The 12929-nt window shown below is 43.2% G+C and overlaps 1 protein-coding gene across 3 annotated transcripts in view; it reads left to right on the top strand.

The window, feature by feature from the left end:
• Positions 1 to 12929, top strand: part of ESR1 (estrogen receptor 1) — a 272302-nt gene that overhangs the window by 931 nt on the left and 258442 nt on the right. For 2 of the 3 annotated variants that reach the window (XM_043457166.1, XM_043457168.1), the window contains exon 2: positions 1330 to 1854. In XM_043457166.1, coding sequence (XP_043313101.1) covers positions 1400 to 1854 — 455 coding nt within the window. In that variant the 5' untranslated portion in view covers positions 1330 to 1399. Of the gene's footprint in view, positions 1 to 172; positions 855 to 1329; positions 1855 to 12929 lie in introns of those variants that run through there. The other variant, XM_043457167.1, reaches the window with a different exon arrangement.

The following is a 12929-nucleotide window of genomic DNA, read 5'->3' on the forward strand; positions in this document are numbered from 1 at the left end:
ATTATATATAATAATATATTCTAATATATTATATATACATATATGTATATATATGTGTATATATATATATAATGTACTTGAGCAGGTTTAACTTTTAATTCAGTACCAAACTTTTTCCTGTTTTTCAATCTGGATATTTGAATCTGCATATCCTAGTCCAAGTGAACCAAGAAGGTCCAATCGGAGGATAAAGGAACAGAAAGGCATCACTGACTTTCAAAATTTGTTGCTGATTTAAAATTTGTTGCTGAGACCATCAGTACAACATAATTGCTAAAGATGTGGTTAATGACCTGAGGTTCTGGTTTGTTGTTTTTTTTTTAATGGAAGGGTCACATTTCATATTCAGTTTTCTGAAGTTTTGGTTGCATAGTCTGTGGAAAGCATGAAGACCCATGTCCTCCTAACGGAAAGGTTTTGGTAAATCGTCATTCACATTAGAATTCCTAATGGAAGCAAGTACAGCACTGTGGTCTAACACAGACAAGGTGGGCTGGGAGACTCTCGGAAGATCGCGGCTGGAGGCGACCACCTCGGGAGAATTTTTTAGACGAGGGAAACTGAGGTCAGGTAGCACTCTCCTGAAGGCAAAACTCGGCTCTTCCTATACGTACACCTTGAATCTCCGCCCCCTTTCCCCGGATGCCTGCGATCAGTCTCTGCAGCTGCTAAATATAGCTGTCTGCACCGGCAACCGCACACCCTACTCCATCTCCCATATCTCGGTTACAGACTGGTCCTCCCCAGGGTCATTCTATGTACACACTACGTTATTTCCAGCCAACGAGGAGCGTGAATCAAACAGCACGGGAGACAAACAGAGATAGATTGGAGCCTGGCACGGGGCACATAAGGTAGCACGTTAGAGAAAGCTGGCCCCGGGATGAGCCTTCCGAGTTGGTTTGAAACCCCGTCTTCTCCGGGCCACCTTTAGGAGATCCCTCGGCGCCCCCGCCCTCCTGCCGTGAAATCCAGCCTCTATCCAGCAGCGGCAAGTAAAGTAAAGTTCAGGGAAGCTGCTCTTTGGGATCGCTCCAAAACGAGTTGCGCGCCTGGAGTGATGTTGAAGGCAACGTCAGGGCCGCAGCAGCCCCTGGCCGGGGGCCAGCACCTTTGTCATGCCTATGAGCTCGGGAGAGCGGTACTTAAAGTTGGAGACCCGAGCCCGCGAGTTGGCAAAGCGCGTTCGCGCCGGGCTGCACTTGCTCGCGTCCGGCGGCCGCCGCGCTCCTCGGGACGGGGCCGGCTCCCCGGGGCCCGGCAGGCGCTCGCGTCGCGGCGGGACATGCGCTGCGCCGCCTCTAACCGCGGGCTGTGCTCTTCTTCCAGGTGGCCGGCCGGCTGCTGAGCCCTCTGCCGCGGGGGGAGACGGTCTGCGCCCGGCCCGCGGCCGCTCACCATGACCATGACCCTGCACACCAAAGCGTCCGGCATGGCCCTGCTGCACCAGATCCAAGCCAACGAGCTGGAGCCCCTGAACCGCCCGCAGCTCAAGATCCCCCTGGAGCGGCCCCTGGGCGAGGTGTACGTGGACAGCAGCAAGCCCGCCGTGTACAACTACCCCGAGGGTGCCGCGTACGACTTCAACGCCGCGGCCGCCGCCTCCGCGCCCGTCTACGGCCAGTCGGGCCTCCCCTACGGCCCCGGGTCCGAGGCGGCGGCGTTCGGCGCCAACGGCCTGGGGGCCTTCCCGCCGCTCAACAGCGTGTCTCCGAGCCCGCTGGTGCTGCTGCACCCGCCGCCGCAGCCCCTCTCGCCCTTTCTGCACCCGCACGGCCAACAGGTGCCCTATTACCTGGAGAACGAGCCGAGCGGCTATGCGGTGCGCGAAGCCGGCCCTCCCGCCTACTACAGGTAACCCGCGCCGCCCGCCGCGCCCCGTCGGGGTGGCCGCCGCGCGCCCGGCGGCGGGAGGGAGCGGGGGGCGAGGGACCGCGCGGCGCGGATGGAGCGGGGCGCGCAGGCCGCGGGGCCGGGCGCCCGGCCGCAGCCGCAGCCCGAGACTCGAGGGCTAGCGCGACGCGGGGCCTGGGGTCACGGGTGCATCTCGTGTTCGGAGAGTCAAGTTCTCTGGCCCAGCAGCTTAAAAAAAAAAAAAAAATTTTTTTTTAAATTTTTTATTTTTTTTCTTCTCCACTCCCCCCCCCTCCCGCCCCCGCAATGTCTGCTTGAGACGCAGATCCGAAACCCCGTGTGCTTCCTAACTAAACAAATATTGGAAAACCGTGCAAAGCAGAGGTTTTTTAGTTGGGGAGGGGGGCACCCCAGAGCCAATACACATAAAGTGCTTTGAGTCCCTAGAAAAGGTCCCCCTTTGGTACTTAAGGCAGGAGGTGTTTGGGACTCGCTGAACTCAGTTATTTATTTATATTAGTAGTAGTATTTAACAATTTTGTTTTACTGTGAGTGCCAAAGTTCCCCGCTGCTCGACTTTCGGGTTGGAAATATGCACGCTCTGATAATGGTGAGGATGGTGGTGGCAAAGGTGATTTCCTCGGGGAGCGATTCCTGGCACGTCTCCACCTAGGAGGGCTGCGGGGGTGAAAAGCGCCCCTCAGAAGACCCTGGAGTTGGATGGGTCTTAAGGAGTTTTCTGATTTCTGAGTTACCCGGGCTGAGTCCGTGTCAGAGCCCAGAGCTGGCAGAAGACTTCTGACATCCCGAGATTTAATAGTGTCCTCTGAGTTTGAAACATGCCACATCGAAGCGCGAGTGTGTTGAAATACTTTGCTGCCAGCTAAGTTTCATTTCTGGCCTACGGGGCGCAGAATGCCCCCGGGAGTGCTGTGCCCGAGTTCAGCCCGGTTCTGTGATTTTCCTTCAGGGGAAGAAGCAGATGGTAGTTCGGGGCGCACAGGGACACTTTAGTGACTTAGAGGCAAATGTTTTGTGTCTTCGTTTTTTTTTGTTTTTCCTTTTTCGTAGAGATGACACTTTCCTTCTCCCTTCTTGCTCTCATGTTCCCTTTGACAGTTTCTCCCTTCTCTTTTGGTGGACTCCGAAAGGGCTTAGGCAGGTGGTCCTGGGAAATACCAGTGCTCTAGGTGCTGCTAGACAGGGATGCCCTGGAGTGGGTTGAGAGACCCCAGGGCACCCACGTGGGTGGGCGCGGAGTTAGGCACTGCCTGACTCTACACCGGTGTCTGGACCTGCCTGTCATTCTTAACCCAGACCCTTCTGTATTGCAAGCCGGGATGATTTTCCATTCAGCGTTCTATTTCCAGAGATATTTATAGCAGAAGCAGGAGGAGGAAGGTGCCAGGTGGCCCCAGAGAATTTGAAGGGGGGATCATGGGCTATCTGAGCACACCCTACATCCTTTAGCCCCTCAAAAGGCTTTAGAACACCCCACAGCCAGGCAGGTCCAGTCTGAGTTATTCCTTAGAAGACTCACTAGGATGAACAAAACTTTTACAAGTTGGCATCTGTCAAATTCATTTAACTTGTTTTAATTCAGGGTTAAAATGGAAAATGGAAAAGAATTTATTCTGCCTGCTTTTTTTTTTTTAAGTTTTAGAACAAAATCGAATGATTAAATCTGATTCACACCTTTTAAACTCCTTGATGTGAAGGAAGGCATTGGTATGATGTGAGTTCCATAACCTCGGGGTAGACTCCAGAAACTATTTTCTTTTCCATTTAATTTTCAGTTCTTTTATTGCAAATTAATGCCACTGAATTTCAATGGGCACTAATGAGACTGCTTCTCAGTGGATTATTTACTGCCTTGCCAGTAATTACAAAGTGAGTATGGTCAAATGAAGAGGGGATTACATTTTATTCAAAATTGTTCATCATCCCAGTGGCAAATAATATCCCTATAATAAGCCCCATCTTAAACTTTTTGCATTAGATAATATTCTGGTACTTTTAAAAAAAGAAAAAGGGAACTTTCAAAAATAATAAAGGTAAAAAACTCACTATGTATGGGATTCTGGATGGAAATTCATTCTTAGCATAATTTTTTCCTTTGGCGTTTGTTTTCCGTAACATCCTTTTTTTGATGTTTGAATTTTGCCTTTTATTACCCAGGGAAGAAAAGAAGACACTATGAAATAGAATTATTTCAATAGACAAACGTTACTTAATATTTTCCCCCCTCTCAATTTTACTGTTTGAATGACTGGGTAAAAAGAAAAGAGCTGATTAGATTCTTTTAGAAACTCTTAGTTTTCTTCAGTAGTTATCAAAAGTTTTGGGGCCAAAAGCAAGTGTTTTTAGATGGCTTTTCATGATCCAGAGACTCATGAAATTAGTGAGTCTAGAACATTTTTTTAAAGGAATAAAATATTAAAAAAAATAGAAAATACTCAAGTGGGTAATATCCAATAAGAGCAGATTTTGTTTCCTGACAATTTATTTTAATTATCCATGCTTATGTGTGCTGGCTGTGATTAAAATGTATGTCTTACTCTGGTTTGAGGTAAAGAAGTTTGAAAGCTACTGACCTAAAATGTTATGGTCAGTAGAAAACAAAAAGTTCAGGTAAGTGGCTGGTTCTTTTAGAGACACAAACCAAAATACAGTTTTGATTGTTTTTATTTTATTTTTTGCTTACAAATTAGCTGGTGACTTTAGGTCAGTTAGGTTGCCCTTTATTACATAACTTTATTCTTAACTTTTCCATTTGTAAAATGCTATTCTGTGGATTGTCCAGCTAAATGTCCCGCTGGGATGTTCAAAGAATTTATGTGGCGTTCACATCATTTATCATTAAGATGCTACGGGCGGTTTCTTCTGTTGGCCGTAATATGCAGCCATATCTACGTATAAAGAAATGTAACAGATAAGACTGCCCTGGGCATATAGTAATGGGAGACAGATGGTTATACATCCCAACAAATTGTTATTGAAAGGGAATAAATTTGTAAGTAGGCAAGCTGTGACCTGCAAAGTATGTCTTAGCTAAAATTTCATGATGAAGGCAAGTGGGAGTTACCTTATCCTGGGTTCCTTAGCATGTTTAAACATCTTAGAAAGTTTGAATAAAACTGAAGGTGAAAATTAATTATGCCCACTATGTTTTAAAAATTCAAATGAGGTGTATAATACTCCATGCTGGTTTCAGTTTTATCACTCAGTATCCTTAAAGGTGAAATATTGCCCTCTTTTCCAAAAAATTGACCAATATCCAAACTTTTACATCAAAGCCGAAGTCCTAGAAATTTGTCTTCTGGCTGTATGCATATTTTTAGTGTCTAGTTTGTGCATCAGTGAACATTTAAACTATTTTTCAACTTTAAGCAAGGCTCACTTCTAGAGAGAGGTTTGAATGGTTGTTTCAAGTTTTCAGTAGCTCTTTCTTTGTAGTTAGGTGATATCTTAGCACCCTTTTTTCCTGGTTTTACTTTTTTTCAGTTATTTAAATTGTTGCTGTGTACCTGATTGTGTGGGTCTAAGAATAGTTTAAGGAGCCACATATTGCTTCAAGAATGAATGTATTTTGGATCGAAACAGGATCACATCTTCAAATCCCATTTCATTTTCACCTACTCTATGTGGCTTGTACATGTTTGGTAGAAAGCCCCTGAAAGATAATTGTCACTTATTCTAGTCGTCTTTCTCACACTCAGCTAATTTGGATCTCTGAATTGCTTTTGTGAATATATTTAAGATGTAACATTCATAGCTTAAGAAAATTCAGGTTCAGCATTTTGGTTTCTTATTAATTTTAAGGATATGAAAGACGGGGGTAAGAAACTGACCATGGCAAGAACCATAGATACAGGAAAAACTATAAAAGATATCAAACTTTTCAATAAGGCTAAGATACTAGTACTTTTGTCAAGTGAGCTAGTATTTGTAAAAGCAATGCATAAGCTATACAAGTGATTTTATTCACATGTTAATATTTGTTCTGGTGCTTTTATAAGCTAAAAAATACTGTAGGGAAGAACTGACTTAAATGGTCAGGAGTTTCACTACAAATATAGATTGATGATAATATAAACTCATTTTCTGTGGAAGCTAAATTTAAATAAAATATTACCATCTGCAATGTTTGTTTGCAGTCTGGGTTTTCATAAAGAACATTTATCTTATACATACATTTTAAAAAAAATCAAAACCCTGATTATGTGAAAATAGTTTTATATAAGGAAGTATATGGTTTATATTTTTTCTAAAATGTGTACTCAGCCCAAAAATGATAAATCTAAATCCTTCCAGTGACTTCAGTATTATTTTTAATGTAACTTTAGAAGGACCCAGTAGAGAAGGCAGCAGGCTAAGTATATTCCTTTCTTCTCTAGATTACACTGAATGGATAAAAGCAAATTACTCATTTTGTTTAATTCCAAGTCCCAGTTTGCTTATCGAAGAAAGGAAAACAGAGTGCCATAACTGTTTAGAACCAAAATTCATACTCCAAATAAAGTACTATGTAAGTCCCCAGAATTCAGCCACTTGAACACAAACCAGCCAAAGTGAAAGTGTAAAGAATTTTATGGAAAGGAGGCAGTCCACCAAAATCATCGAGTAGTTTTATTTTATATTTTAAACTCTACCGATGAGTTAACCCGTAAAGTCCTTTTTAAGACGTGTGTCTAAACTTTCCATACTCTATCTCTAAAACATTCTCACAGCGTCGTCTGAAATCCGAGGACTGAACTGGGCTGGAGGTGACTGCAAACACCTCTATGGTATTCTTGATCTCATGAGAGAAGAAACCACGGATGCCAAGTTCTCATCTTCGAGAATATTAGTAGGAATTTTGAGGGGGGGAGTGTTTTACATAAATCAACAACAGTTTTAAGTATGTGTATATGTTTAGACTCTGTTAAAAATACAAAGGCTAGAAAGGCAACTATTTTGGTCCCAATTGACAAAATTTTACCTATTTTAACACAGTGATAATTTAATCAGAAAGACTAGGACTGACTCCACAGGCATCAAGAATGATTGCGTGAAAGGAGAGTTATTTAGTAAGGTGTAGTAGCTAAGAGCAATGGCTCTGGACTCAAACTGCTAGGCACCCAGTCCCACCTCGACAGTGGGCCACCTGTGAGAGCTCAACCAAATTGCCCAGTCCTCAGTTTCTCCCTTTTTAAAAGAAACGAGACAATCATATTCTCTTCATTTAGGATGATTGTAAAGCTTAAACAAAATACTGCAGACTTTAAAAAAAAAATAGTGCCTAATCCATTGTAAACTCTCAGTGACTTAGATCTCATTGCTAGAAGAAAATTATTTCACAACTCTGTAGTCAGTCATTATTTTGCACCTGAGTTAGTGAGGAAGACTAAGGATTTAATCAAAATCAGTGTTTAATATTACGCAAAATAAATCTTATACAAACTGTAGTTTGATCGTTTCAATTTGCTGAGCTTCTGAGATTCTTAAATAGTGATACGGTGGTGTGACGGTGGAAACCACGATGATGCTGGTATTGGCAGGGGAACAAGGGGATGGTAATGGTGATGGTGGTGGGTTAGCAGCAGTGAGGTGCTGATGTCAATTTGGGTAGGCAGTATTTCTGAATGTCTATTATGTAGCCTGGAGATATCTATCCAGACAGAAATCAAACATTTTAAATGTAATTTGCTTATTTCCGTGGCAATATAATTTAGATACATAGTCAAAATTTTCCATAATAATACTGTCAATGACATGGATATCCTAAATCTGTTAAGTGCCTCTCATTGCCATACAGAAATTCAAAAAGAACAATCCAAACAAGCCTGGATTGCTTTCTTTCTTTGTTTCTCTCCTGAACCTTTTAGGGGAACGTGGTGCATCCTTAGTTTGTTCCCATAACATCTTCATCCAATGTGTCATCTTTCAGGAGGTAGTAGGCAACTCCGTCTTGTCATTTTTTGCTTTCTGAAACTCTGGTGGTTTAGGCTTGAGAAAATTAGAGTAGTTCAATGAAAGTTAATTAAGAAATTTTCAGGACTAGACATTTCCCAGTGAGCCCTCAAAAAATTCAGATGGGGGTCCTTCTTTTTGAGGGTCCCCCCAAAGTTGTCACCTCCAAGAGGAGCCAGAGACCCCTGAGAGTTTCATGTTCAGAGTTGCAACTTCAGCTTGGCAGCTACAGAGCTGCCTGGCCCAGAGGCTCCCTCTCTGTAGTTGAGGTTCTGTCTAGATTGCACCCCTCACCCTCACTCCCCCTGCCCCCAACAGAGGTGGGTGCAGGGATGCAACAGTTGTCTTGTGTGTGCCTGTGAGCACTACTTCCTGGGCAGTTTTCTTGGCAAATCAATTCACGACTCACTTCTCTCACATAAAGACTTGGAGTTTCTTTTAAGACCCTGAAAGTAAAAGATAATTCTCTTTTGATTCCCTGCAACCAAATAATGTTAGAAATAGTCATTTGTGCATTGGCATCCTTTCTCTTTCCTCCACCGATCTTTGTTTTAATAGTCCCTTCTCCTATTTTGTTTCTTTGCTCTATTTTCTAACGTTCTTCTCTTTAAACTCTTCTTGGCTTCTTTTCTGCTATCCAGCTTTCTTTCTTTCTTTTCTGTTTTAGTCACTCCATCTGTGTAGTCCCAGATTTTTCCTTCCATCTCTTCTGGTTTATTTCTTTATTGACCTGTGTCATCTGTTATTTTAATAAAATTTGGAACAGGGCTCAGCAGAGTTCCTCCCTAGCCTAGGAAGGCCAGTGGTGTAAGAATATGCCTTCATAACCCAGTCATGACATTAAAAGTGGCATTAGCGACAGTAAAAGTTTCAAGAACGATTTTTTTTTCTTGTCTCTAAGGAGAGATGCTTAACAAAAATTCAGGACAAAAATTTCACTTAGTGGAATTGCTCCGGCAGCTTATTCATTCATTCATTTATTCATTTGGCTAACTACACACTTGTTCCAAAGTGTGTAAGTTCACCAGGGGCATAGGGGAAATAAAACGTGTGTTTATATTCCTAGCAGTTCACACATCAGTGTTAACACAGAGCAGCCAGGAGCCTTACTGCATGGATGGCTGCAATCCCAGGGCCAAAGTCTTCTGCATGTGGATTTGACAAGGAGGTGACAGAAAGTGCAGTTTTGGCTATTGTCTTCTGGTGGTCTACATTTCAGAAGCCTGTATCTAAATGAATTTACACTACCCATATAAAGCCGACTATAATTTCCCACTTTGTCAACAAAAACACTTTTTTTTTTTAACAGTCATAGATCCATCCATGATTCATTTTACTTAACGTTTTTTTAAGTGTTAGTTTTTTTTTTTTTTTTTGCGTAACTTTCACTGTACAACATTGTCAGAAATGTACTTGATTTTAAAGACTGTTTTGGTTGTTTGAGTTGCCGAGTCGTTCTTTGCGACCCCATAGACTTTTAGCTATCAGGCTTCTCTGTCCATGGGATTTCCTAGGCAAGAATACTGGAGTGGGTTGCCATTTCCTTCTCCAAGGGATCTTTCTGACCCAGGAATTGAACCTACGTCTTTTACACCTTACGCATTGCAGGTGGGTTCTTTACCCACTGACCGCCTGGGAAGCTGCTAGTTTGACTTCTTTTTCTTTTTTTTTGAAGACCTTCTGTTTCTGCTGGACTATTTCAGGCACTTCAGGGAGAGAAGTGCATTCTAATTTGAATGCAAGATTCAATTTAGTTATAATGAGAAGGTATTTTCTTCAGTTATCTGACAAAACCTGAGAGGTCTCCAGAAGCTTCTTGGATTTCTAATGGGAGGAATCCCTGAGCTCTGGTCTGAACAGAAAGCCGATCTTATTCATCACAGTATTTCTCTGAGCTCTTAGCATAGTGGGCAGGAAGTGCCAGTTACTCTGGCCTCTTGCAGGGAGAAAGGCCGGTCAGGAAGAGATCTTTAGATGGGATTGGAAGAATGTGAGGAGTTTGAAAATCCCCTTTCCTCCACCGGGCATTTCAAGTTCATTGATTCCCCTTATTCACGGACCACACATTGACAAATTCACCTGCTCGCTGGCACTTTTTGTCACCTTCCAATCAGTCAGTACTCGTGGCACTTTCTCGGTCATTCACAGCAGCGCGGGCCGTGCACAAAGCAGCGAAAAATTTGAGTCATCCGACACGCGCGTTCCCAGCTAAGGTCAAACCAGGCGAGCTCTGCCTGCTTCTTGCAGATCTCAGACTGTAAACAAGTGTCCTGGTGGAGGTCTAATTGCTGCCACTTTGTGTGTGTGTGTGTGTGTGTGTGTGTGCATTTTTGTGCTTTTTATTTAGTGATTTTGCTGTTTAGAAAGCCTGGTGCTGAGGTGCCGTCTAGTGTTCCTAAGTGCAAGAAGGCTATGACGTGCCTTATGGAGAAAGTACAGGTTAGATCAGCTGCGCTCAGCATGGGTTATAGTGCTGTTGGCCATGATTTTATTGTCGACAAACCAGCGATGTATATTAAATAAGATGTCTTTAAACAGAAACACACATGCACGCGTGCACATGCACGCGTGCACACGCACACACACACACACACACAGAGACCAAGCAAGCCTGTATATTGTTTGGTTGATGAAAATGTTACAACTAGAGTCTCTCAAGAACCTAACCCTCTATTTCCCCTAGGAGTGATGATTCAGTATCCACTAATTCAGTGATTGTGGTGACTTGATAGAATGTAACTGCAAGTACTGAAATAAGATTGTATAGAATAGAGTGATGAAGGGTTTGGGATGCAAGCGGCTTGTTTCTTGATTCCTGTCTCATTGTAATCTCTGACTCCATGTGCCTGAGTTTACTTATCTGTAAAATGCCAATCAAAATAGGCCCTATATCTTTTGGTAGTTGGGAGGATTAAACGAGTTCAGAGATGTCAAGGGCATACAACATGCCCAGCACATAGCCAGCCACAATTTTTTATTCCTTCTTTGATGGAGAATTGACCGCTCTACACAGAAGAAGGTGACTAGGAGAGCTCTTTAAGAGTCTGGAGTGTTTGTAACTTCCCTGTGTGTGTTTGTTTTGCCTTCAAGGGGCCAGCTTTAACACCCTGTTGCGATATGAAGTTAAACTTTTCCAACCTAAAGGAAACAGGAAGCTAGTGTTTTTCGAAATGCTTAGTATATGCCAGCTACTGTGCGAGCAAAGGGAAATAAAGCGGCTGTAGTAAACCCCAAATAAATTTTTAAAAAAGTAAATCAGATAAAAAAAAGAGCGAAAGACATAAAATACTCTGGACTGAAGCAATTCCAGAGAGGGAAGTAGTTGAAACTGAGGTAAACAGTCTATGGAAAAGCTATGATGTATAGGGTAAGGAGAGGATTTCTCTGTGATCTGGAAAGAAGGACACAGAGAGGAAAAGAGGGATGGAAGCCAGAATGTACAGAGCATCTAGAAAAGTTGATTTTCAACCTGGCTGCACATTTGGATCAAGGATGATTTCAGAATCACCCAGATGATTAAAAAAACTACAGAGACCTGAGCCGTATCCCAGCAGTGTTGATGTCTGCTCTGGGAGTGAAGCAGAAATAAGCAATTAAGAGAACAAAACAAAATGACAAAACTCCATGGGCTTTCCTCCTGGGTAGTCCGCTGATTCATGGTCTCCCAGCATTTCTGAAAGCTTTATCACATTTAATCTTCCTAGGCCTATCCATCACAGCAGCCCCAGATTATGTTCTGACCCTGAGGAGAACTATTCAGACCCAGGGCTGCCTGCTTTCCGAGTCTCCACTTCACTGAGCCACTTGGATTTCAGAAGCAGAGAGAGAAAGGAATGCCAAGAAGAAAAATGACAGTAACATTCATTTCTACTCCTCAGCTTTCCAAAATAATGTATAAAGCATGCAGTTGCATTGAGTATGAGGCTGCAGGCTTTTGCCACTGGATATGAAGATGAAGTTAGGAAATGACCTAAAATAGGGATGTAAATACAGTTGACCCCCAAGCAACACAAGTTTGAACTGCTCACATTCACACGTAGGTGGATGGTTTCAGTACTGAGTCCTGTAGTGCTACATAATCTTCTGTTGGCTGAATCCATAGATGCTGAAGTAGGCTTACAGAAGGAACCACAGATATGGAGGCAGACTATAAGTTATACCAGGAATATTTTTAATTAAACTGCAGTTGATTGGCACCCACAATCCCCGTGTTGGTTCAAGAGTCAAGTGTACGTACCTATGCTGATTAGCGGGCATGATTTGGGTTTTTGTCAAAGGTTTAGATAATTGAAGGTCACTGAAGTCTTTGAACCTTCCCCTCAATAGGGTTCACTTCTCTTCAGTTCTGCTGATCGTTGCCACACACCCAGACTCTAGCATTGTTGATATAACCTCTAAATATCAATATCAGGATAATTGATTGATTGTGCCAGATTTCCAGTTGTGTTTCTGGAAAGTTCCTCGAACATGTTCCTTGGACATGTGGAGGGCTTAATTAAAACTCTCCCTGTGTACTCCTTTCTGTTGGGAAGTGTTTGCAGAATTCTTTCTGTATACAGAATTAGAAGACTCATTAACTGATGAGGGAAATGGGCACCCAGGCACCTGACCTTGGCACATCAGCAATTTGGGATCAGCTTAGTAAAGTTCCCTCATTGTTCAATCTTCCTCGTGTGACTTTGCCCAGAATCCACTGAAAGCAAGACTTTGAAATCTCAGAAACATGTTTACTTGTAGCTCCTCAGGTTAGAAGCGAGTGTGGGGCTCCTCGGATGTCCCCACGATGCCACACCATGAGGCGCCATCCGCCCACAGGGCCAGGTCTCTCTGGTTCTTTGTGTCTGATGCTCACTACTTGAGATCGATGAGACCAAAGTTGCTTTTCCATAACGAGCCCGACTCTCATCACAGGCATCTGTGTTTGACATTAGAAAATGCTAGCCAAGATGTCAGGTGGCTGGTGGAAGCATTCACAGGCTCTAGTGTTTTCAATGTGGAACAACGGTATAGTTCACAGAAAGGCGGTACGAGGCATCCATCTGCAGGTCTCGAAAACACACGAAGATGCTCCTTCTCCAGTGCCTCTCACATCCTTGTCTCCTTTCTCTGCACTCAACCAGCTC

The sequence above is a fragment of the Cervus canadensis genome, chromosome 33 (genome assembly GCF_019320065.1).
Source record: "Cervus canadensis isolate Bull #8, Minnesota chromosome 33, ASM1932006v1, whole genome shotgun sequence".
Classification (NCBI taxonomy): domain Eukaryota; kingdom Metazoa; phylum Chordata; class Mammalia; order Artiodactyla; family Cervidae; genus Cervus; species Cervus canadensis.